Source organism: Peromyscus maniculatus, chromosome 22 (genome assembly GCF_049852395.1).
Source record: "Peromyscus maniculatus bairdii isolate BWxNUB_F1_BW_parent chromosome 22, HU_Pman_BW_mat_3.1, whole genome shotgun sequence".
In the NCBI taxonomy this organism is placed as follows: domain Eukaryota; kingdom Metazoa; phylum Chordata; class Mammalia; order Rodentia; family Cricetidae; genus Peromyscus; species Peromyscus maniculatus.
Genome location: NC_134873.1, coordinates 55,727,474 through 55,752,448, shown reverse-complemented (window position 1 = coordinate 55,752,448; position 24,975 = coordinate 55,727,474). Strand labels below are relative to the sequence as shown.

The 24,975-nt window shown below is 50.0% G+C and overlaps 2 protein-coding genes across 9 annotated transcripts in view; one reads left to right on the top strand and one right to left on the bottom strand.

The window, feature by feature from the left end:
- The window catches only part of Rhoq (ras homolog family member Q), a 38,831-nt gene extending 32,952 nt beyond the window's left edge, over positions 1-5,879 (bottom strand). The window contains exons 1-2 of the mRNA XM_006986492.4: positions 5,738-5,879; positions 5,136-5,194 (exon numbers count right to left, since the gene is read on the bottom strand). Coding sequence (XP_006986554.1) covers positions 5,136-5,194; positions 5,738-5,879 — 201 coding nt within the window. The remainder of the gene's footprint in view (positions 1-5,135; positions 5,195-5,737) is intronic.
- Positions 5,880-20,963: 15,084 nt separating this feature from the next.
- On the top strand, positions 20,964-24,748 carry Atp6v1e2 (ATPase H+ transporting V1 subunit E2). 8 transcript variants are annotated; one of them, XM_076559087.1, is made up of 3 exons: positions 20,971-21,039; positions 22,894-23,041; positions 23,760-24,748. In XM_076559087.1, exons 2-3 carry the CDS (start codon positions 23,001-23,003, stop codon positions 24,538-24,540), a joined length of 822 nt encoding a protein of 273 aa, XP_076415202.1. In that variant the 5' UTR covers positions 20,971-21,039; positions 22,894-23,000; the 3' UTR covers positions 24,541-24,748. The 8 variants fall into 8 exon arrangements, with proteins under 8 accessions (XP_042123269.2, XP_006986556.2, XP_076415202.1 ...); XM_042267333.2 differs by having other exon boundaries at positions 20,981-21,024; positions 22,894-23,194; XM_076559088.1 differs by having other exon boundaries at positions 20,982-21,024.
- Positions 24,749-24,975: the final 227 nt, after the last annotated feature.

Genomic DNA, 24,975 nt, shown 5'->3' with positions numbered 1-24,975 from the left:
AACTGACACTCCCGCGGCGAGCCCCCAGGATTCGCCATTTGCTCTCCTTTCCCGAAACCCCAAATTCCACAATGAAACCACAAAAGTCCAATTCTCCAAAAGGCCCCTGACCTTGGCATGAGGCTACAAGTTCAAACCCCAGGACTGCAACCCCCGCCCCAAACACAGTTCTGTGGTCCTATCACGGCACACACAACAATACATGCTCAGCCCCCCGAGACCCTCCCCCTTCCCCCCAGCTCCCCAAGGCTGACAAGGCAGCATCTTGGTGTGTCTATAGCACTCAGGCTTAGCATACCAGTCAGGAAACATTAGTTAAGACTGGAAATGTCACCAGACCTCAGGAGAACCATGTTGGAAGTCCATCAAAGGGCCCAGAAAGGTTGAAGGACATCTGTGGCACAATCAGGCACTGCCCCCACCCCAAGTTCTTGCCTGCCAACCCAAGCTGGAGCCGAAACAGACCACCAGTCCGCCACAGGACAGCACACTGTCTTTTAAACTGCAACAACTTATGAATGGACAGAGGCCACCTACCTTCTCAACACGGAGGAGGAAACCACCATGCCTGTGTGAATACAGCTGCAGCCTGGGATATAAATAGCTTCTACAAAGGTTAGCAAAATGCAGACAAGAAATCTACAGTGGGTTACCAAGGGAAACCAGATGCTCAGTGCCACATCTCACCTGTTGCAGCTCCTATCTAGAAAGAGCCTCCTCAAGGCTCCTCTCGCACCCCACTCCCTCAAGGATGGAACGTGGGGTGGGGCTAAGGGAACCTGAAGCCTGGGGGCGGTGAGTGACCATTTCCTACCTACTTCTGGGCAATGCACACTTGCACTGAAGAAAATGTGCTTTGTTGCTTTTTGGGTTTTTCTTTTTTTCCTGACTCACGTATCTCTTCCCATCCACTCACTCGCTTGCTGTTTCCTCTCTGGGAAAAGTCTACCTGGGAAGGTGCGGCGAACAAGCCCTGCCTGAAGATGGGAGGCACGAGACATGTTGGCTGGCAGTACCCTTGCCCTTCCCTTCCCATCATTGCTAGTTCTTGGGTGCTGCCCCATGAAATGCAGAAGAGAGGAGGGACCTCGCGTCTGCTGCCTTCAGCGATGTTCCCTTTGTTGGAGGAAGTGCCTCCCTGGGTACCCAGAGAGCTCCCGGGTGGTAGTGGGGGAGGGGGGGACCAGCTACAGCTGCTGGGTTATGACAAGTGTGAAGCAAATCTCATTTGTCATTGAAAAGCTGCCCCCCCCAGGCGGGGGGGGGCACTGGAGTAAGGTTATTTATAGCTCTCATGTATGCAACCCTGAACTCGGACGCCTAAGTTGCCAGATATAGCAACGATGTACCTAAAGCATACATATGAACTTGGACACAGGGACAGTGGCGGACTCCACAACTTCAGGGATCCCAAACTCACCCCACCACACACCCTCCCGAGAGTCGGCACTCTGTGACCTGGGATAAACTGGATTTCAGTGTTTCCCTCTTCAGAGCACCAAGTTCTGCCTTCCTGCCAAGGATTAAGAGATCAGGCCCGGAGCCCGGAGCTAGAGCGCAGCCCTGCCAAGCAGATCCCCACTGGCTCATTTGGGCAGAGGGAAAGCTCCCCGCTGCTTCCTTCCATTCCCAAGAGTAGAGGCAGTGGGGACAACCTCACCTTTCTAATCCCTTCCCAGGGCAGGCAGAGGGCTAATGCAGAGTCTACACCGACAGCCCAAAGCCAGGCACAAAAGGAGAAGTTCCACAGGGACAGACAGGCAGAAAGCCAGACCTCCCTGAAATTCAGGCCCCCAGGGTAGAGGAAGGTGCCTCGGCAGTCAAAATGGCAAGCTGTCCTAGGACCACCCTGGGGCGCAGCCAAGCAGGGCAGGGGATTTCCCTTTGGCGGCAATACTTGTGAGCGAGCGGAGCACTGAGAGATGTCCCTAGACGAAGCACGTGGTGGGGACTGATGTCCAGCACACTCTTGTGCTCTCCTTCTTCTCTGCTAGTCCCAGCAAAGGTCAAGCAGACAGCGGCCTGCTCAAGAAGGCCAAAGTGACGTCACCACCTAACCACCCTCCCCTGACTGGTAGACTCCTAATATGTCAACTGGGCAAATGATGTTTATGGCTTTGGACTTGACTGGGGTCTCAAGGAGGCCATGAGTAAAAAGTGGACTAGAGGCGCCAACCTGCGGGAGACATTGCTGCATTTCTTTAGGTAGGCATGCCAAGCACCCCCACACATGAGCAAACAGTTTGGAGAGAAGGCAAGTGCTTTCCAGGGCTATGATCTCCCTCCTCATCCTCTGTCTCTGGAAAAAAAGATCCAACAGAAACCTACCTACGCCCCTTGCTTCTCACCTGCTGCACAGAACCCGAAATGATTTCTCCGGCTCCACACATCGGCTAAGGCTGCTAAGATCCGGCCCTCTACTAGAATCTATTGACTTTAGGCATGACACATGTGTCCTCTTCTACTTGTGACCACCCCCCCCCCCCATTACCCTGCCCACAGCAGAGCACAGTGATTTCTTGTAATACCATTTGCACGCCTACTATATACAAAGAACTGTGGATGCCAACTGTTTTTGCAAAGGTTAATGAATTTAAGGCAGCCTACAGCTCTGCACTGTAGATGCTAATTATCTACATTTTACTATTACAGAGAAAGCAAATCACTCAGCTGGAGTTACACACAAGGTAGAAATCTGAACCTAAGACCTTTTTTTGGTCCCGAAGCCCACAGGCTCTCCTCGATTGTCTATCTGGCTGAAAAAATCTCAACAGGTTAAGTATATGCATGTATGTGTATGTATTTATTTTACCACTATTAGTATCATAAAAGGAATCTGATAGCTATTCATGGAGATATAAAGTCTTAACAATCAATACAGAAATCTACCTAAGATGCATGAACAATCACTTGATCTGACTCTTACATACACTCACACCAGCAGTGGCGGGTCTCTAACTTAAATGTTTTCTTTTGTACATACACCCTCCATGCTTAGCATGATACAACGGCCCTACTACATTGTCTGATAATGGCTAAATTAGCTTGTTATCAATGGAGTGAATTATCGATAACTTTAACCCCAATTCAAAAGTATTAGTCAGTGGGTGAAAAACCACCATTGCCTACCATCAGGTGGCACAGATCCTCCCCACCCCCACCCTGTCTACTACCACCAAGAGAATGACTGTAATACTCTATGCACACAAACAACCTGGCCGACCCGGGGGCATCTCAACACGTCCCAGGACCTCAAATTGAAGTGATGCATTGGTCTTCATCTCAGCGGCAAGCTCTTGTGAGCTGCAAGATCTGAGATGCACACACATGGGCATATGGTTAAATCGTAACTGGACCTCTGTCTTAACAGACTTCAGACATTCACACATCCTGCTTAACAAGGTGCATGATTAAAAACACACCATCATTGCAATAATGAAATGAGGTAGCATGAAAAGTTGAATTAGAACCCCCCCCCCAAAAAAAACCTCTCTTTTCAACCAATGTCAACTTCTTATCTCTCAAGAGCACAACTTAAAAGTTGGTGGGGCCGGGCCGTGGTGGCACACGCCTTAAATTCCAGCACTCGGGAAGCAGAGGCAGGCAGATCTCTGTGAGTTCGAGGCCAGCCTGGTCTACAGAGTGAGTTCCAGGACAGGCTCCAAAACTACACAGAGAAACCCTGTCTCGGAAAACAAACAAACAAGTTGGTGGTATCTGGCTGGGTTCCACTCTTTGCCTTTCATAACTGGTGAAGGTGGGGGCCATTGAAGGAAGAACCAAACCAGGCCCCCAAATCTGTGAATCAGACCTGGCTCTACTGGCCTGGGCACCTTCGATGACAGAGAGTGTCCTCTGGACCTTTGAACCGCCAGCAGTTCCTCATCCTCAGATGTTCCAACAACGGTTTAGAAATCAGGGCCACATCAAGTCCCTCCCCATTCCCCCCCCCCCAAAAAAAAAAACCATATTTCTAGACTTCAACAGAATTTGAGAACATACAATTCTGAAAGGCAAATCTAAACAAACAACACATATTTGGCTTATAATTAATATCTGCAATGGTCTTTCTTTCCCTTCCTTCCTTCCTTCCTTCCTTCCTTCCTTCCTTCCTTCCTTCCTTCCTTCCTTCCCTCTTTCTTTCTTTTTTTTTAAAGCTCCTGTTCACAAATAAAGAAGCCCAATGGCAGGACTGCCCCAGAGCTTCTCTTAGTCCTTCACTGGCTCACATGTCCTCAGGGTCCTCAAGTCTGCACACTACACAGAAACTTCTCCCTGAGACTTCAGGCCAACCAGCAGAGCTGAATTCTGCAAAACTTCATCGCCTTAGCCCCAGCGGAAAGAAAGTGGGTCTGGCCAGGCGGGAGAGCTGGGTCAGGGAGAGAGAGAGAACGCCTTAATCCTTCAAGGAGAACAGCCTGGCTCGTCTGCAAACCCTCGCCAGAGGCCGAAGGGAGAAGTGTTCCTTTCTGCACAATAACCTCTCCAAAGAAAACAGTCACCTGGCCCTCCAGGGGGAAGAAAGCTCTTCCTCCAAGACTCACGCTGAACTCTTAACCCTAGCCACCCCGCACCCCAGGGAGTGGCTGATGGTTGCCGTTTCTTTCCTTTTTCCCTGTGGTCCTCTGCTAACACCACAAATTACGTTTTCAGGGACTGGAGTCCCAGAGTGCAATGATGTTGTAATAAACATAACCAGAACCAAATGCCTTCCCATCATGTTAGATGATGCCATTTCCCACCAATCAGGCTCCTCGGGCAGGCAGACCACTCACCAATGAGGGACCAGACAGAGGCTGTGAGGGGGAGACCTGGTCATCAGCAACTAAAAATAAGAGCGCTTCACCATTGGCCGCCGCCACTTTGCAACAGGAGTTGGGACCCACACACCAGGCAACACACGTAACGCAAACAGTCCAAAAACTTTCACATCCCGGGGGCTCACGCTGGTCTGCGTTTTCTTTTTGGTTTGTTTCCTTAATTTGCTGACTTAAGAAAAAACCTGATCCTGAAGGAGCCGCTGGAAGACACACCCTCCCACCTAGACACCTCAGTGTCTAAAGGCCCCTCACGGTCACACAGAATGGGCGAAAGGTTGGGGGTTAAAGGAACCGGCCAGAGGCCAAGACACTCACCTGTCCAGCTGTGTCATAGAGTCCCAGGAGGTACTGCTTGCCCCCCACGGTGACGCTGACTGCAAGGACAGAAGTGGGGGGTGGGGAGAGACTCACAATGACCTGAGGTCGAGCAATTTCGTTTCCCACGGGACCCTCCTTTCCCAAATCACTGGCAGGCGTGTGGGTGCCCCCTGGGAGAGAACACCCCCTTTTTTGTGTGTCCAGCTCACTGCCAAGCGGCGTGAGAGCTAGGTGGAATCTTGGACCCCTGCTATCCACCCCTCTTCTCCCAAGACCCATAGCCACGTCTACCCTAGTGTCCCTAAACGTCTTCCACACAGGGGCTTGGGGCAGTAAAGGGAAGCGACCGTGGGAAGGTCAAGGAGGGCGCTCAGGGGACTGAGAAGTGTGGGAGAAGGGGCGAGGGGAAGACAGGGAAGGGGTGGAAGTTGCTTCGAGGGGTGACCAGAGGCACGGTCTCGGGAGGTGGGGCCGCCAGGCAGAGGGCGCGGCGGGGGAGGGGAGCACGCTCAGGGGAGGCAGCCAGGGGGGCTCAGCCAAAGTTGCTCCAAAGTTCCCGGCCGGGGATCAGCCCCTTAGTCAGCAGGACAGAGGCTTACCTGCGTAGTGGTCGAAGACAGTGGGCACGTACTCCTCGGGGAAGGCGTCGTTGGCATAGCTCATGAGCAGGCACGTCTTGCCCACCGCCCCGTCGCCGACCACCACGCACTTGAGCATCAGCGCGCCGGGCCCGTGAGCCATGCTGCGGTCGGCCGGCCTCGGGGCATGGTCCCCCCGGAGCCCCCGCCCCGGCCCCGGGCTCAGCCCCAGCCCGCCTGGGGGGTCCGCCGTCGCCGCCGCTCGGCGCAGCAGGGCCGCCCCCCCGGCCCCATGCAGCGGTTCCCCTCACCGGAGGGGAAGGTGCGGCGGGCCCGGGGCGCTGCCGCCGCCGCCGCCGCTTCGATCGCTGCCCGGCTCCCCGCCCTGGCCCGGCTCGCCGCGCTCGCCCGCTGGCCCCGCCGCTCGGCGCCCGAACCCGCTCCCCGGCCCGGCCTCCCCAGGAGGATCCGCCGGATCATAAGACTGTCCGGCCCCAGGGGAGTCGGCAACTTTGGGGAGGGCGGCGGAGGGGAGGGGCCAGGCGGCTCTGCCCGCCCCGCACCGCCCCGGCCCCCGCCCGCCTGGGCCGGGAGGAAGGCGGTCCCGGCTGCTCCCGAGTGCTGCGCGTCCCGCGCCCCGGCGCTCGCACCCGCGCCCGCCGTGGGGGCCCTGCCGCTCACCCTAGCCTGACTCCCCGCGAGGCGGGCGCGGAGGCAGTGGAGGAGGCGCCGGGGAGCCGGGAGGACGGAGGGGGGGGGGGGCTGGGGGAGGGGCTCTCGGGCAGCCGCTCGGGAGGAGCCCAGGGCTCCTCGCGAAAGTGCGGCCAGAGCCCGGAAGCGTCTGCAGGCCCCAGTGCCGGGAGGAGACGTGGAGGCCTTTGGGGGAACCACGACGACTTCAACGGTGACGCAATTGTGCAAAATGATACAGATGTATCTATTTAAATTCTGCCTGGAAGGCAGGAGCCATCCTATGGGCCTGCAAGTGCTCCACGCAACTAGGAATCGGGAACAGCGGCCAAGAGGGTTATAAAAATAATTAATAACAATAATTAGAAAGGCGCGCGGAGGCTGAAAGGATGGTGGGTCTCTGGGCTGGAAAACTGGGACTCCTGGCGTATTGCTTGTTCTTCAGCATCAACACCCCACGCCTTTCGCAGCACGAGCTTGAGTCATTTTCTATGAAATTGGTGACTAAGAGAGATGCAGCATATTGCACCCCCAACCAGCCACAAAGGGGCGAGCCCTCGTCGGGAGACCGCAAATGTTATTTGTGCTCCCCCTGGAGGCGACATTGTCCGAGGCTTGCAAGCTTTCCCAAAGGTCTCTCCAAAAGTATTCGGTTGTGATCCTTGAGATAGGATGTGTCCTCATGCTCTCTGAGATTTGGCCAGAGATCCAGGGCCAACTCTGCGCCTCTGTCTGGCAAGTCCGGAAACACTTGTCTGGCCAGGGCCATTCTGTGGCCCAGGGCTGCTTCAAACTTATGGCACTGGGGCGAAGGCGCCTTGTGCGCTGACCCCGCACTGCACCCCATCCTCGGCTTGCTGACAGGGAAATCACTTCCACACACTGATTCACAGTGGTAGAAATTGCTGTGTTGAGAGGTACGTGGGGTCATTTGGACCCCTGCCCTAGGGTTTTGAGTGAGGAAACTGGTACCTGAGAAGTGGTTACAAAAAAAGCTTCCTTGTTACTCCTGGTGGTGAAGGACTTCAGGAGCATTTGGGGGAAACGTTTACTATAATGTCCCCATTTCATTTTCACAATCCCCAGGGACCAATACTCAAATCTACAACCGATTTCAATTCAACCGGGAAGATTTCGAGTATAATTTAAAGTTCCTTGTGAACATATATTGCATTTGAGTGGAGTTTCATGCATTTGCCGCATTGATAAATCCAAAATTACTTCATAAATTCTCAAAGGCTAAGAAAGGCAACCAATTGCCTTGAAGTCAGATCTTGCCACTTTCCGGTGGTGGGGAGGAGAGGAAGGTTTGCAGCTTGAAAGACCATTAGCTCAGGCCACATTTGCAGAGGCTAGTATTCTGAAAGGAGGATCTGTGGGAGCCAGCTCTGCCGGAAAGCTGAATTTGGTCCAAACACCACAAGTTAGCAGCGTGCCTGCCCTTCTCTGGGCCTCAGTTTTCTGCTCTAAAAAAAACGTGAGCTCATCACCCAGGGACCCCAGGTTCTGGATGGCTGTGGGAAGCTCTGGGAATCTCAGAGCACACTCCAAAAGTTGGGAACTGATGTGTGATGAATCATGCAGTGGTGATTTCATTGGCGACAGTGACCTCATTCCCTTGGCCTACAGTAATGCCAAACAGACTGCCAAGAATATGAGAGCTCTCGGGACGGTCACACCTGGTATGGATATGGATTGGAAAGGGGGTGGGGGAGTCATCGGGAATGCTGCTAGTCAGACCCTGCTCCCTTCAGACTGGAATCATTAGACCTCTGCAAGACCCTCGATTTCCCATGGGCAAAAAAAAAAAAAAAAAAAAAAAAAAAAGAGAGAGAGAGAGAATGCCCAAGTGAACAAAACCAAAAACAGTTCTCAAATGTCAAGGACTCGGGGACAGGAAGAGACTTTGTTCCTAAGCATCCCATAGGCCTCCGCTTCCCCCCCCCCCCTTTTGTTTGAATTGTGAACATTGAAACAGACACAGGTCTGTGTGGGAACAGTGAACTTGTCTAGGCGGCCTTCTCTTTTTCCTCTACTCCTTCCTTCCTCCTCCTCATTGATTCATCAGTACTTCATTTAACAAGCATGAATTGAGGTTGCCTAGAAGCCAGGCTTTCTTCCTGGCCAGGGGACTTGGAGCTGGCAAGCCACCCTCACTAGGGGTGGGGGGGGGGCGGAAAGGAGCTGATGTGCAAACAGATAATTGCTATATAATGTAATCAGTACTGTGGTAGAGGAGAAAGAACAGTCTTCTAGGAGGGGCGAGGAGGCGGTAGCGCATGGTTGTGGGTGTACCGAGGAGGGATTTGCGGAAGTGGTATCATTGGCCTGGGGCTCCTGAGGCTAATAGGGGAAGGCCTGGGAAAAGCAGACGGCATGCCCTGGCCAAGGCAGAGCAGCCCACATTTTCTTGGGGATGGCGGCCATCTGCGGTGGACAGAGGGCAGGCTTAGTGGCGTGTAGGAGCTGATGATACTTCTTGTTTGTCAAACCTTATTCCCACAGGGACGCATACCATCAGAGAGGTTCATCTCTGTCTACAGAGCAAGAGATGAAGGCACCGTCTAGGGAACGGTGGTCCTAAAAGCACTAGTCCTAAAAGTGAACGAGGAGGAGATTGGCTGAGCACTGCTGTGTGTGGTACCTGCGTTGTGCTGCGTACTTGGAGGTCAGTGATGTAGATAATCTCATTTTATCTCTAAAATGACTGTGCAGGATAAGACTTGTAGACAGCAGCTATTAGTTGGCCTGCCTAGGACAGCACCGCTTGCTTCTGACAAATATTCTTTGTAATTTCATCTTCTGTCATCGTGTGGCTTGACAGGAAGCGCTCTCTTCTTACACAGCCTGCCCGGACCCCCGAGGACCAGCCCTACATGGGTACCGAAGCCAAGGCAAGACAAGACACAAATTTCCTGAAGTTTTTGAGTCTGGGGCTCACAGCAGGACTTTCTCCTCTTTCACGGCAGAGCTGGCCTGTGGGGATCTGAACACGGTTGGCTACTCAGGAACTAGTCAGTGCAAGAAAATAAAAGCCAGAAAGCTGAGAGAAGCAACGATGGGCAGGTGCCGCCCTCAAGTATGCACACATGCATTCGCACAAATGTGCATGCAGGCAAAGCCCCTCAAGTATGCACACACACACACACACACACACACACACACACATATTCACACAAATGTGCACATAGGCAAAGCCCGTGTAGATCATTTAAGTTCGGGATTCTATTGTTCCCGAGGCCTTACTGGCTCCTCAGATGGACAAACGGAGCTAATTCAGCCCTCCTTTGTGCCTAATGAACTGAAGTTACTTTTCAGCCACTGGTAACCAAAGGAATTCCGACTCTTCCAGTGTTCCCATTATAAGCTCAGGTATGAATATGCAAAGACATTTAGACACTTGCTCAGTGACACAGCCAAGCGGCAGGGCTGAGGTTGGACATGTCTTCCACTCTCCTGCCACTGGGTGTACGTTCCATGGCAATGCATCCCAGACTGTAGACAAAGAAAAACGACCAATTCAGGTCTGTCATCTGAGACCACCCTGGGACTAGAGCATGGGTTTGGCGAATCGGAGACCAAGACAGACGGAGGAGGGGAGAAATCATGTAAGGCTGAATGAAGTGGGCTGGAGAGATGGCTCAGAGGTTAAGAGCACTAGCTGCTGCTCTTCCAGAGGTCCTGAGTTCAATTTCCAGCACCCACATGGTGGCTCACAACTGTCTATGAGATATGGTGCCTTCTTCTGGCATACAGGCAGAACATTGTATACATAATAAATAAATAAATATTTTTAAAAAAGATTGAATGAAGCATTGCCGTGAACATGAAGAAGAGAGGGAGGTGCCAGAATGTTCATATGACAGAAATCCATGGGGTTTGTAACAGTATGGGGAGGGATTGTGTCTTCCATTTACTGCTCTGGCCAGCAGATTTTCCTTGACTCACTAATTAAAAGCCTTGGACTATCCTGATCGGATAAATTCAGTTCATCCTTAAGCCAGTCCTGGTAGTGAAACGTTGGGTAGCTTTTGCCTACCCCCTGGGCTTCATCCATAAAACCATCGTTGTGAGAAGGGGTTGGGACCATTTTGATCGGCTCTATCAGCCCTTGCTACTGAGGCATGAGCTTCGTTTGGACTAGATTCTGGGCTTCCTATGTGATGGGCAGCAGTTTTGGGGAGACTCTGCTGGAGAGGCAGCCAGCGGCATCCCTTCCATCTGGGCTATTGCTCACCGGAGTTCCTAGGTCTCCCAACACTACAGTGGAAATGATCGTTTTAAAGGGAGAATTGAAGTTTGTGTCGGGTCAGGTGCAGAGGAAGACGATGAAATGAATCCATCTCCGATCCATGATCTGTTGCCAATTCCAGTCTATTGGGTTGTCTCCAAGTCTTGGTGTGTTTCTCCTCCCTCTCTGAAATTCCTTCTGAGAAGTTATCAATAAGGAAGTGAAATGATCATCGTCCTTCAGGGCACTGCTTTCTCTTACACATCCCTGTGTTCACGTTGAGCCACGTAACTGCCGAGGACTCGCCTGCCGCTCAGATCTTACTGACTTCATGCCATCCGGCCATATGCCATGCCTATGCTTCTCCTTCCTAGCTACACCTCCCGTCTGCATGGCTTTCTTTGGTAACAGACATTGCATGGTATTTTTGAGCTGGGGTACTAATGGCTTAAACACTATAGTGAGTTCTTAAAAGTCATTGGACCTTAATGATTAGAATAATAAAAACCAAATCTAATAAAATTGCCTCGTTTGGTTTTCATTTCCAAGTGAATGTAACTAGATTCCCCTTTCCAGTTCAGTACCTCCCAGAAATTCAGGATTATACCCCAGACACTGAGGATTCAGGCTGAAGTACCTACCACCCGTAATGTTCTGCGACATTCCGCCTTCCGCTATACCCTGGCCTTAGGAGAGCAGCCATTGGGACGGGCAGTATCACCACCCCCTTGCTAGACTGGAGGAGAGGACACGTCCTCAGAGGTTGCTGGAATGAAATACTCACATAATTTGGGAATTGCCCCCTTCCATAGCTTCAAAGAAGGGTGGGCTTACAGATTTCTCTGAGAAATGAAGTCAGTATTTTATCCCATGCGTCAGTACTGAGTGGTGTAATTGAGTTCCTGGTTCAGAAGTGACAGATACATGGATTGTTTAGGTATAGGTGGCAGCGATGATACCTACCAGCCAAACTCATCTGTGGCTGTTCTTTCATGGTAGATGCTTTGGTCAGTGAACATCAGGACCACATTTTGAATGTAGAGCATCTTCTGGCTTGTTGGTTCTCAACCTGAGGGTCGTGACCTCTGTGGGGCTGCATATCAGACAGTTTTATTACAATTCATCACAGTAGCAAAATGACAGTTACGAAGTAGTAATGAAATCATTTTATGGCTGGGGGAGGGGGTCACCACAACATGAAGAACTGTATTAAAGGATTGCAGCATTAGGAAAGTTGAGAACCACTGGTCTAATGTGTGAGTCTCAGTGGGAAGAGAAGAGCTTACCCTAAAGATAGGCATTGCAGATGTCCATCCAGTCCTTGCCAAATTTACGAGTTAGTGACACTTGGGTTAAATGTGAGCCACGTGCTCTCTGGAAGTTCAACTTCACGGTGGGCACGTAAGTCAGTTTCTGACCGGGGAAGCGGCACCTCGGGGCAGGCAGTGGTTGTAGATGTGGTATGATGTGAGTAGATGTGAGTTCCTGGTTCAGAAGTGGCAGGTGGCACAGGGGTTGTCGAAAGCGAGGTGGCGGGAATGGTGCCGGAAGTGGCAGGTGTGTGCCGGACATCGTTCCCATCTTCCAGTTTCTCCAGCCCTTCCATAGCCCTGCACGCGGTTTATGATTCTCCTAAGATTCTCCAAGCCTTTTCTGTTTGGTCAGACATCGTTTCTGTTGCTTGCAACCCAACCTCCTGAGAAAGGAGTGGAAGACTACATCAGCTGCATTTGTGTAAGCAGCGTAGCTGTGCTCACTTCTGCCATAGCGAGCAACAGTACTAGACCAATCTTCCTGGTGCAAAGAACTTGAAATTGGCACCAAATGCAAAAAGCCACTGTGTGGTAGTTTAAGTGTAACTGACCCCCATCATCTCATAGGGATTGACCCTATTAGGAGGTGTGGCTTTGTTGAAGTGGGTGTGACCTTGTTGGAGGAAGTGTGTCACTATGGGGTGGGCTTTGAGGATTCCTATGCTCAGGATTCCACCCAGTGTCTCAGTCAACTTCCTGTTGCCTGCAAGATGTAGGACTCTCAGCTACTCCTCCAGCACCACATCCACACTCCCTGTCATGACGATAATGGACTGAACCTCTGAACTGTAAGCTGCCATCACAATTAAGTTTTCCTTTATGAAAAAAAGTTTTTAAAAACCCCACTTCATAATGGAATTACTGAAAATCAGTAATAAAAAGAAGAAAAAAAAATGAGAACAAAAAACAGAAAACATAGGAATAAGTGGTAGAAATAACTGGCTTCCCGTCTGAAATAATGCAAACCAGAGTTTAGTGTCTTTTCAGGAATCTTTATAGTATTGAAAAGAAAGAAAAGAAAGCATCATAATTCAGATTCCAGATCCAGCCAAAACTATCCTCCAAAATGGAAGACAAAAGAAATTTGTTTTTTTCCAGATATCAAAAATATTTATAATTAAAATTACTTTATTTCTTCTATGTATGTGGGTGTTTTGCCTACATGCACCACCACTTGCATGTCTGGTGCCCAAGGGGGACAGAAACAGGCATCAGATTCCCTGGGACTGGAGTTACAAACAATTGTGAGTGCTGGGAATTGAACATGGGTCCTCTGGAAGAGCAGCCAATGCCTACACTCCTGAGCTGTCTCTCTAGGCTCTTAAAGAATTTTTTTCAACCATAAGATCCTCACTCTAAAAATTTTAAGAAAGTTCCTCAGGTATTGACAACAGATGAAACGTCAGATCTATACAATGAAATTAAGAGTTCAGAAATGATAACAATATGTAGACAAATAAAGGACACTTTGCCACTTAAAAAAATTAGAAGATAATTGACTATATAAAGCAAAAATACAGGCTTTTGCATGGTTCATAGCATCTGTAGAAATAGAATAATAGTAAGAATAACAACACACCAATAGAAAAGCAGCAGTGTATTGTGGTAAAATGTCCTACATTGTGCCTTAACTAGTGTTATGGCAGTCTGAATGGGAATGGCCCCATAGGCTCATATGTTTGGATACTTGGTCCCCAGTTGATGGAGTTGTTTGAGAAGGATTAGGAGGCGTGGCCTTGTTGGCCATAGTGTATCACCTGGGTGGGCTCTGAGGCTTCAAATACTTCCACTTCATGCCCTGTGCTCTACTTAGCTCAGCTCTCAGCTTCTGCTCCTTCACTCACCATCGTGAATTCTAACCCTTGGAACCATAAGCCCCAAGTCAACTCCTCCACAAGCTGCCTTGGTCATGGTGTTTTATCACATCAATAAAAAGGTCACGAGATGGGTATAGTATTATTGAGGGTTGTCTCCATCAGTCTATTCCTGTTCTTATTTTTAAAATGTGTTAGATTGACTAATTTATAAATAACAGAAGCACGCTGCTCATATAGTTAGCTTGGGAAATTCAGGATCCAAACACTGGCAGACTTCACTATGTCTGGAAAGGGCCCACTCTCTGCTACCAAGATGGCACTTCATTATGGCATACTCTGGGGGAACAGGAGGGCAAAGAGAGAATGAAAAAGATGAGGTGTGTATGAACCCACAAGACCTTTTTATAAGAGTACCCGCTGCATCCACAAGTTCTTTGCCCTTCAAAATCATATTAGGAATAATAGTACATCATGTCTAAGAATACCATGGCAACCAGGCCTAACTGTCCATGGAAATGGGGATGTAGACATGAGAACCTTTGTGTTTCAGGACTTTAAAAGGCAAACTATTTGTTCTTTGAATGGGGGAAAGAGGAGATTCTGGCTTCCTAAGACATAAGTAAAGGCCTAACGAGGACCATGACCAGCCCCACCACCATCCCGGCAGAGAACCCTGAGCGTGCCAGCTTCTGTTTGGTCCTGTCTACTTTCCTGCCACATCCAGGTATCTTGGTCCCATGGGGCAGAGAGCACTGGGCAGAGGTGGTACCAGGTATGGGAAGAAAAACACTTTTGTCCTACACCACTTGTTCTGTAGACATTTCAACTAAGCATGGGGACTTTCGGGAGTTTCCATAGCTCCAGAGCTAACTTACAGCTTTTAACATCCCATGTTCTATGGCTAAACAGGTTTAAAGGTACTGAAATAGTTTTGTCTCGCTGGGTAAACACTCTCTGCCTTGAGTTCCCCCAGGAAAGCTATCCCAAGCCTTCCTCTGGCTCCCTCTGACCTCCTTTTTCAGTATCTGGAGGGTTAATGCCTGGCTAAGCAGAGGGCGTTGGGACGCAGTTCCAGAAGGCAGGACCACTCTGGTTGGTCTCATCTTTCACTTGGGCATAAGTTAGAATCACAACAGCCTTATAGTCAGTCACCTCTTTGAGTAGACTAGTCTCAGAGGCCTCCAGACAAGTCCATGTAACTACCTCATACTTTCTAACTTCCTGTGGAGCTCTGTGTCCCAGCAACGTAGGCTGCATGGGAGCCCAGCAAGAGCAGGCCATTGTGTCCCCTCTGTCGTCACAGTCGGCCATCTCTCATTCCGACAAAGGGTTGAGAACACCCAAGGGTGTTGGCAGTGTATGGAGCGAGTCGCCATGATGACATTGCTGCATCCTGCTGCTCCCATAGGAAGCACTGGGATGAGTAAGGTAAAGGAAGGAGTCCCTGAAGAGACCCTGGACATGGTGAGGGACAAGGTCGGATAGACATTTACATTCTCTTCCTTGCAAACCAGAACTTGCCCTGTGCCAGAGCTTGAGCTGTGTCCCTCTGAAGAGGGGACACCAGGACTATCATGATGAGAGTGAATTTGGTTATCAGCGCATGCTCTGAACATGTCACTTAAGGCTGAGGACTAATAGCAAACATGGCTGTTGTGTGCCTCCGAGGTTGAACATTTGTATTCCTTCTCAGCTTGCAGCTGGAATCCTGGACAGACAGACAGCGCTCTCTGAGGAGCTATATCACAGAGCTACTCACTCACCTCACCCTTAGGTCTGGTCCTCTGGAGGCTTCCTGGGATCTCAGACCTAGGTCCACTTCCACTGGTTAGTGGAGTCCAGTTCTATGTAAGGTCAGAGGTGAAGGACCTTGGAAGTGAGGCCAGGGAAGTTACGCTTTGTAATAACAAACTCACCTAGAAACTTCCAAAGCTTGTTCAGCCTTCTCAGCTTTAGCCTTTTCAGTTCCATCGTGAGGGTAAACAGCATCCCTCTTTCACAGATGTGACTTCTTTGTGTCAAAGTCAGGTCATCTGACCCTATGTTGGTTAATTTTAGTCAATTTGACACAAACTAGTGTCATCCAAGAAGAGGCAATCTCAGTTGAGAAATGTCACTATCAGCCTGGCCTATGGTCACATCTGTTAAGCATTTTCTTGATTAATGGTTAATGTAGGATGGCTCAGCCCACTGTGGGTGGCGCCATCCCCTGGACAGGTGGAATTGTATACAACCCATCTCCTGGGCTGTATGAGAAAGCAGGCTGGGCAAGCCATGGAGCAGCTCTCCTCCATGGCTTCCGCTTCAGTCCCTGCGTCCAGGGTCCTGCTTTGACTTCCCTTCCTGATAGACTGTAAGCTGTAAGAGGAAAAAAACCCTCTCCTCCCTGAGTTGGTTTTGGTCGGTGTTTTATAGCAGCAATAGGAAGTGAGTTAGGACAGAAGTTGGCATCAGAGAGTGGGTTATTACAATGATACACCTGGCCATGTTGCTGAGGGGAGGATTCTGGAAGTATCTGTAAGTTTGGCCTGGAAATGCCATCAAGCTCTTGGAGCTGAATGAGCTGTTCTGTGGGAACATGGGAGACAGTGCTGAGGGCGATGCAGGTGGTGGATGCCTGGCTTGTGAAATTTCAGAAGGAAGCAACAACTCTCAGGGCTGTTGATATTTTGCATTGGGAATCTGTGGCTCTTGGTTAACAACAGACCAGCACCCCCAAAGTGAAATCTTTGCTTTACTGGGACAATCAATGCTGGTTAGCTAGGGCTGAAAAAAACAGCTATGAGTTAAGAGACCAGCATCATTGAGGTGAAACTTGGGAAGTGTTTCCTCAGGGTCAGGACATAGAATCCATGGTCCAGACAGGCTAAGGCCACATTTCAAGCTGGCAAATGAAGTTGGTGATGTGTAAACATATCCCATGCAGGACAGCATTGTTGGCATGGAAGTTTCATGACTCAAGGGGTCATGAGGGGAAGTTGAGGCACGGTCCTTGAGGTGCCAGGAGAGGTGGCTGGTGAAGGGGCAGTCTCTCGGCTGCAGCGGAAACTGAGGCTTGGCACCATGTGGCAGGGTTGGAGTCCCTGAAGAAGCCAGGAGAGGCCGGCCATTGGTGAAGGTGCAGCCTCGGGTGTAGTGGAGAGCCCAGCATACTGGAGATGCCTTACTTTTTCAAGCTGATTGGGTTGTGTCACTGGGAGGTGCAAGGACAGAACTGGAAGGCTTCTCTTGTGGAGGACACGTCCCTGGAAACCAAGCTATGCTAATTTGAAGCAAGCTGCTCTCGGGGAGAACCCAGCCTCTCTGAAGTACTGCTTTGAAAAGCCTGACCTGCAGATGTTCTAGAAGAGGCTAGCTTGTGGCTCCTTAATGTAAATGATTTTGGAAGAAAGGTTCCCTCGCCTTGTCCGGCTCTCTTCCCCTTTCTGCCAGACCCCTACAGGCGTTTCCCATTCTGCAGTCAGGAGCAGAAATTGCTTAGCTGCTGAGATGGAGTCTCTGGTCCTCATTGTCCTCACTGAAGTAGTCTATGCTTTTCTGGCCCTGGGTTTTCTGTCTAGGAGTGGGCTTTTACTTCTGGATCAAATGAGTGTTTTGTTCTTCCTTGCCCTCCCCCAGCTGGCTCCTGAGAGCGCGGCGCAGCGTCCCCGTCATCTCACAGCCTTACCCCCGGCCCAGCTGCTCTGCCCTGTGAGGGTGGCACCCAAGCGTCACACCCTGATAGCCTTCCTGGCCCTCCTCCCCTTTCATTACTGACACCCTGTCTCTCATCCCAGGCCTCACCTTCTTTATTGTCAGTTCGTCTCTTCGGCCTCTCCCACCACTGGGTGAATCTCTCTGGACCAGTGTTAGGTTAGGCTGCAACCCTGTTCGGAAGCCATAGGATCTGTCGCTCAACCGAAACCTGCCGCCGCTTTATCTCTGCCTCCCCCCCCCCCCCCCCCCCCCGCTTTGCCCCCTTCCACCTTGAGTGGCAGGTACCTTTCCCTACATCTGAGCCAGAGGCCTTTCCGGGCAGCTCAAGGCCCTGCTAAGAATTGGATCTCCGTGAAGTCTTGACTCGTTCCTATCAATTTGGATACCTCCCCAATTGTGAATTCTACCGACGTCCTCTTTTCCAGAGGACTTGCTCCAAGTTAAGGCGCCGTACTGGATCTCCCTGAGAGTGCGTTTTGTCCGAGTGTCCCTAAATGTCTGCACATCCTTCCATTTATCGTCATCCCCTTGGTTCCCTATCTGTGCTTTATTGTCAACACCCAGATATTTGAAACCACCCTCTTGTAAGACTGAACTGTCTGCAGGGCGGTACACTATAACAGCCTGTCATGAGCTTGGGCTAGATCCCTCCAGTCATGGAGCTGTGTTGACACTGCTGATGCCCAGCCCTCTGGTTTGTGAGTTCCTGCTTCCAAACCATGTCTCCCATCACACCAAGGGCTTGGGAGCCAGGACTGGCATCGGCCTTATTCTCTCTGTTGGTGGTACCTGCACAGTGCCTCATACACTGCTCAGCCAATATTTGCCGAGAGACAGAAGAGGGGATGCCCTCTCACACATTAATTCTGAACTCCCCCATAGGATTTCCTAAGTCTCTCCACCTACTTCCTGGGCCCTCCACGTTGCCCCATGCTTCGAGCCCTGGAAAACCCCTTCCTCTTGTTGCTTGGCAATCCCTAAGTGTCTAGAGGCCCGAATCTGATGTCACTTCCCTTTTGACGGGATAGCGAGACCATACCACACACATCTGACCTCAGGCATGCTTACAGACATAGCTTGAATGAAGGGTGGTTACTTCAGGGTCTGGGCAAGGGTCCTGGCTGACAACGCTTGGCTTCCTCTTGGGGACAGGACTCCTCACTTTTCTAGGATGCACACAGCTTCCATGTAAGTGAGAGCTTGAAGAAATAGAGACTCTCAAGCTCATGCATCCTCCTAGGACCTTTCCCACACCCACAGATTCAAAACCACCAGCTCTAAAATATCCCATCCACAGTCACAGGAGGGGCATCTGAGGTCTGAGCAACACTCCTTTTTGAAAAAGTAACTAACTTATACTTTGTGTGGAGGTGTTGGGTATTAGTGTGAGTGTGCCATGACGCATGTTTGGAGGTCAGAGGACACCCTATGGGAATCTGTTCTCTCTTTATCATGTGAATCACGTGACCGAACTTAGATCAGCAGACTTTGGTGGCAGGCACACCTTTACCCACTGAGATATCTCACTGGCCCTTGACATTTCCTTTCTTGACCTGGGTGGTAGGTAGTTACCAAATGTTTGCTTGGCGGCCAGGGCTCCCAAGTTACAATTCATTAATTGTGTTCTGTGTACTTTTGTGTTCTGTGTACTTTTCTGAATGTATGTTGTATTTTACAATCTAAGAAGACAAAAGGAAAGAAAGAAAGGAAGGAAGGGAGGGAGGAAGGAAGGAAGGAAGGAAGGAAGGAAGGAAGGAAGGAAGGAAGGAAGGACAGAAGAAAAAGAGAAGGAACATTCTTTCCTGACTCCAAGCCCTTAGTCCAGTCACCCACACTGAAGGAGTGTCCACCTGTACCTACCTCTGCTGGAGTGCCAAGGGCCCTGGGCCCAGCTCTGAATTGTTGTCCTCTGGGTGACGAGCCCCGAGGCCCAAGAAGGAGTGTGACTCCAATGGGTCTGACGGTAAGGGTGGGACTTTGTCGAGCTGGACATTTTACTTGAGGGAACAGCGTGAACAAGCGTTGCTGAGTGGAACTGGGCTCGTGTGCTTGGGGTTTGAAGCAGCAAAGATGCCCTGTTGCTAAGTACGGTGTAGATGCCGGGAGGTACGTCTGGCTTAGAGGCCCAGCCTGCTGCCCCAGCCCCAGATGTCAGCAGGGCAAATGCTACTTTCAGGGAAGTAGAAATAAAGGACTCTGGGCCTTTATGCAAGAGCAGACATGAGATTTTTCTCAGTTTGGTTTGTTGTTTTGCTTAAACCACAGGCCCATGTGAGCTGACAAACTCTATCCCAGGCAGGCGGGAAGTTACATCTGCCAGACGCATGGCATGGACACCGGAGTTCCTGCAGACACATTTGCTCCAGCCCCGAATTTCAGCCCGCCCCACCCTGCAGCTGCTTCCAAGGCCAGCATTAATGAACACAGTAGAAGTTGGTGCCCAGGGAGGGCCGCAAGAATGGCCGACTGCAGCCGCTGGAGGCGGGTGATAATGAGCCAGGAGAGGATCCACTCCCACCCCCAGCCTGGGACCTTGGAATTCAGAACGTCGCCCACCACCCCCGAGGGTGTGTCTGTGTCTGGACTACAGATGAGGGAGGGCACTGTGAAATGGTAGAGGAATCTCTGAACTCCAGCTGGGGCTACTAAGTTTAAAAAAAGAGGCAAGGCTAGCGATTAAAGTCAAATCAGGTTTAGCTCCTTCGCGCCCAACAAGGGACTGGGATGAGGAGTGTGACACCCAAATCGAAGAAGAGGTCATAGCAGCCGTGTGTTGATGACAATTACCATCCAGGAAGACTGACTCTGCCCACGCCTGGGATCAGTCTTCACTTCTTTCATTTAAGGAATGGCCCCACAATGTGGATGCTGTTATATTCCCATTATATCCATGAGGAAACTGGGGTGTGTGTGTGTGTGGGACCTGAGCTGCTTCCGCAAATTAGATGCATGGTCAGTGCAGAGCTGGGCACCCGACCCGGGAGCCTGCACGGTGGAAACTGGCACTGTCTGGGCACAGAGAGGCACCTCCATCGTGAAAAGGAGCCCAGCAGCCCCGTGACAGGGGTGGCTGTCACCAGACGGTCTGGTGACGTTGGATGGGTCTGCTTTCTCATTAAACAGCCTTCAGAGTTGGCTCCACAGGCAACTTGCCTTCAAGAAAAGAGGCTGTCACCCACCAGCATGGCAGCCGTTAGTTTTCATTAGTAAATTAATAAGCTCGCTGCTTGGGTCTATACAGATGTCACCCCAGAGTGGGGCCCTCTCTGTACTCACTTAATTGAGATTCTGAGTGTGCAAGTTTGAGCCCCGGTCTCAGCCTCAGTGCCAAGGAAACCTCTCTTAGACTCTTCTTGGCAGAACTGGCCAGCCTTCCTAAGGGAGGGGGGGCGGGGCGGGGGGTGGGTGGTGGTGGCTGTAAATTGGAGCTGCTTGGTCAGGTGGCCAGGGTCATCTGTACAGAAGGATATGACAGTGCCAGGTTCCAGTGTGTGTTCCAAGTTCCACATTCTGTGTCAGACTCACGGCGCCAGACCAAAGGCAGCTCCTGGCGGGGAACTGGTAAAGGCTCGCCTGGTGTGTTTGTACCTCTACACACATGCCCGGGGGTGTCCTACATCTCAAACTCCCTAGCCTTTCATCCATAGTGGCTCCAAAAGCTGGTGACCAGCAGCGTCACTTGGGGAGCCCTTTTACAACTGATTGAATCAGCATGTCTTATGTAGGAGCAGGGAATGTTTTTTTTTTTTTTTTCTCTATTGACGAAAGAAGCCTTAGTTTTCAAAAGCATACTTCAAAAGAACATGAGATAAGTTCAATAATGTTCTTTTTGGATAAAAGTTATTTTAGATGGGAACTTGCTATGTAGCTCTGGCTGACCTGGAACTTGCTGTTAGACCAAGCTAGCCTCAGAGTCACAGAGCTCTGTCTGCTTCTGCCTCCTAAGTGCTGGGATTAGAGGCATGCGCCACCACAGCCAGCCTTTTTGAAAAATTTAAAATGACGTGAATATCAGGGCATGGGTGTAGAGTTCAAAGGACAACTTACTAGATTGTTTTTTTTTTTTTCCTTCTACCTGTGGGTCCCAGGGATCACACTCGGGGTTCAGGCTTGGAGGCAGGTACCGTTACCCACGGAGCATCTCACCAGTCCTGATTATGCCTTCCATATCTTTTTACTTCAATTATTCTCTTTTTTTGTTTTGTTTTGTTTTTGTTTTTGTTTTTTTGAGACAGGGTTTCTCTGTGTAGCTTTGTGCCTTTCCTGGAACTCACTTGGTAGTCCAGGCTGGCCTCGAACTCACAGAGATCCACCTGCCTCTGCCTCCCGAGTGCTGGGATTAAAGGCGTGCACCACCACCACCCGGCTTACTTCAATTATTCTTTAGCTCTAAAGTTTATTTAGTTCTTTGTGTGGTCTCTTTTAAATGTTCTCATTTTTTTTTTCAGACTTTTTTTCTGAGCTTGATGAGATTTTTTTTGAGAGTTTTATTATTTTTAATTAATTTATTCTTAGACAAGTTCACATGTGTATATAGTCTATTCTGGTCACATACCCCCCCCCCACCATCCCTTACTCTCCTCCCACACCTCCCCCTCTCCCACGCTTCCTTTCCTCCTACAAAATCTCCACCATACTTTGTCTTTTGGGGTTTTTTTGTTTTGTTTTGTTTTGGTTTTTGGTTTTTGTTTTGTTTTGTTTTGTGACCTACTGGGTTTAACCGGGTCCTGGGGACATGGACAGGGAGCCGTGGAGCCTTAGTCACTCATGGCTGGCTATGTTACTGAAGAACATGACTTTCTCTCCTCCAGCAGCTCAAGACTGCCATTAGCTTTCCTGGGTTGGGTGGGAACCCCGCTAACCCCTCATCCATCTATGATTGAATGTTTATGGGTTCAGTCTTTTGTGGGTCCTATGCAAACAACCCACAGCTGTTGTAAGCTCGTGAATGTCACGGCCATATCATGCCCAGAGGATAGCATTTTATGGCCCTAGTAGGACTTTGTTTTTTCTTGCATTTTTAATTTTTATTTTGTCATTGTTTCTGTGGCGCTAGATAAGACCCAGGGCCATGTGCACATCAGGCAAAAACTTTACCATGGAAGCATATCCCAGTCTGAGGATTTTCTCCTCCTCCTCCTTCTCCTCCTCTTCTTTGTTACAGTTATTATTGGAGGAGGATGTGTGTATGAGTGTGAGTGTAGTGGTACCCACACCGTGGTGCATTAAAATGATGTGAATATCAGGGCATGGGTGTAGAGTTCAAAGGACGACTTACTAGAATTGTTTTTTTCCTTCTACCTGTGGGTCCCAGGGTCAGAGGAGTGGAGTCCAGTCTGTGCTCCCGCCTTTACGTGGGGCCCGGGGACCAAACACAGCTTACTGGGACTGTTTGGCAAGCACTCTATCTAGCCCAACACTCTTTTTCAGATCCCGGACCCCGGACGATACTGGCAGAGGTTTTGATGACCACAGGCGTAGGATGAGCAGTAGGGGTGGAACGAGACTGTCAACAATGGATTTCTTATAGGTCCTCGATGCGATTCAACTGTATGCACAAGCTTGGAAGCCATTCCCGGTGAAAAGACAGCCTTCGGCCTCTTCAGCCCCACGCCTCTCCCCGGAGTGCCTTTATCCACTTAGCCATACTCTAAATCTTCATATCATTAGAGATTTTGTGAGGCCTTCTGCCTCTGCACAGTCTTCCTGGATTGAATCCTACAATTACCAGGTTCTCATGATTCTCTTCAGTCTTTCCCATCCCTCAATGTAGATTTGGTTTTTGTAACCTTAAAAAAATTTGTGTGTGGGGGGTGTTTTGCTTGCATATATGTCTGTGTACCACATATGTGCAGTGCCTGAGGAAGCCATAAGAAGGTATCAGATCCCCCAGGACTAGAGTTTCAGGTCCTTGTGAGCCACCGTGTGAATGCTGGGAATTGAACGCAGATCTTAATGGCTGAGCCATCTTTCCAGCCCCATGTGGAGACATTCTTTATGTATTGATTTGGTATTTCCACTCCATGGACTTTCCATCTGAGCCTTAAGCCATCACTGCCCAGAGAATTCAGGACTAGAATGGCCCCCAACTTCCGGCTCTCGTGTGACAATGGAATGGAAGAGGAATGGAAAGAGGGTGAAGCCTCTGTCACTAGGGAGTGAATGGCTTCTTACATATCACTTTCCACCCCTGGACTTGCGTTTGCTTACCTATACACTGAGGGCTATAGAGATGGTCCCCAGGATCCTTCCCTTTAGCATCTGATTTCCCCTTTCCTCCTTTGCGTACTCTGCAGGGAGGAAGCGGAACTCCAGCAAAACCCTGGAAACTGCCCTAAATCTAAGACACCAAAGGGCCCACGGGTTCTCGCTCCACCCCACTTTCTGAGAGCAGCCATGGCCCTGACTGACGTCGACGTGCAGAAGCAGATCAAGCACATGATGGCATTCATCGAGCAAGAAGCCAATGAAAAGGCAGAGGAGATAGATACCAAGACAGAGGAGGAGTTCAACATCGAGAAAGGCCGCCTCGTGCAGACCCAGAGACTAAAGATCATGGATTATTATGAGAAGAAGGAGAAGCAGATAGAGCAGCAGAAAAAAATCCAGCTCTCCACCATGAGGAACCAGGCACGGCTCACAGTCCTGAGAGCCCGAGACGATCTCATCTTGGAGCTGCTTAGGGAGGCGAAGGAGAGACTCGGTAAAACCGTGTCGGATCTAGGTGTCTATCAGGAGCTGCTGGATAAACTTGTGCTCCAGTCCTTGCTCCGGCTTCTGGAGCCTGTGATGCTCGTCCGCTGCAGGCCGCAGGACCTCCACCTGGTGGAGGCTGCAGTGCAAAGAGCCATCCCTCAGTACGTGATGCTCTGCCAAAAGCATTCAGAAGTCTATGTGGATCAAGAGATATATTTGCCATCGAATACCGCTGGAGGGGTGGAGGTCTACAGCGGCGATCACAGAATAAAGGTTTCCAATACCCTGGAGAGTCGACTGAATCTCGCGGCCCTGGAAATGATGCCAGAGATACGAAAGACTTTGTTTGGAGTTAATGTCAATAGAAAGTTCTTTATATAAGGCTCTGGATACAGAAGCTTGGGTTGAAGTGCAAAGTCAGAAAAGTCTTAAGTTGTTTGGACAACGAGAATGGGGGGGGCAGGGGGGGGGAAGGTGTTGTGCTTCTTCCTCTTTGGAAGCTCGGGTGTTGATTCCTAGCTTTGAATGGCTAAAAGAATCGCACACCGTTAACTTTGGAATAAAGCCCAAATGATGCTCAGAAATCAAATTCTAATTCATCCGTGTTTATGACAGTTTCTGTGGCACTGTGAAGTCTGGGATGAAGGAAGTGAAGATGTCTTCGCCTTAGGTGAGATATGAATTGCACCTTTGACCTATGAGTCCCGGGCTCTAAGCTTATTCAAATATGAAGCGTGTTTTTTCTCCTTCCTTTCAGCTTTAGTAACTTGTGATAATGGCATTGAATGAGGGTCAACATCATAGATGTGTCTGGTA

Bases quoted from the DNA above. Each gene is read 5' to 3' on its own strand.
- Atp6v1e2 (XM_076559087.1), top strand. From the start codon at position 23,001: ATGCGATTCAACTGTATGCACAAGCTTGGAAGCCATTCCCG. The intron at 23,042-23,759 runs GTGAAAAGACAG...CGTACTCTGCAG, and splicing joins AAGCTTGGAAGCCATTCCCG to GGAGGAAGCGGAACTCCAGC.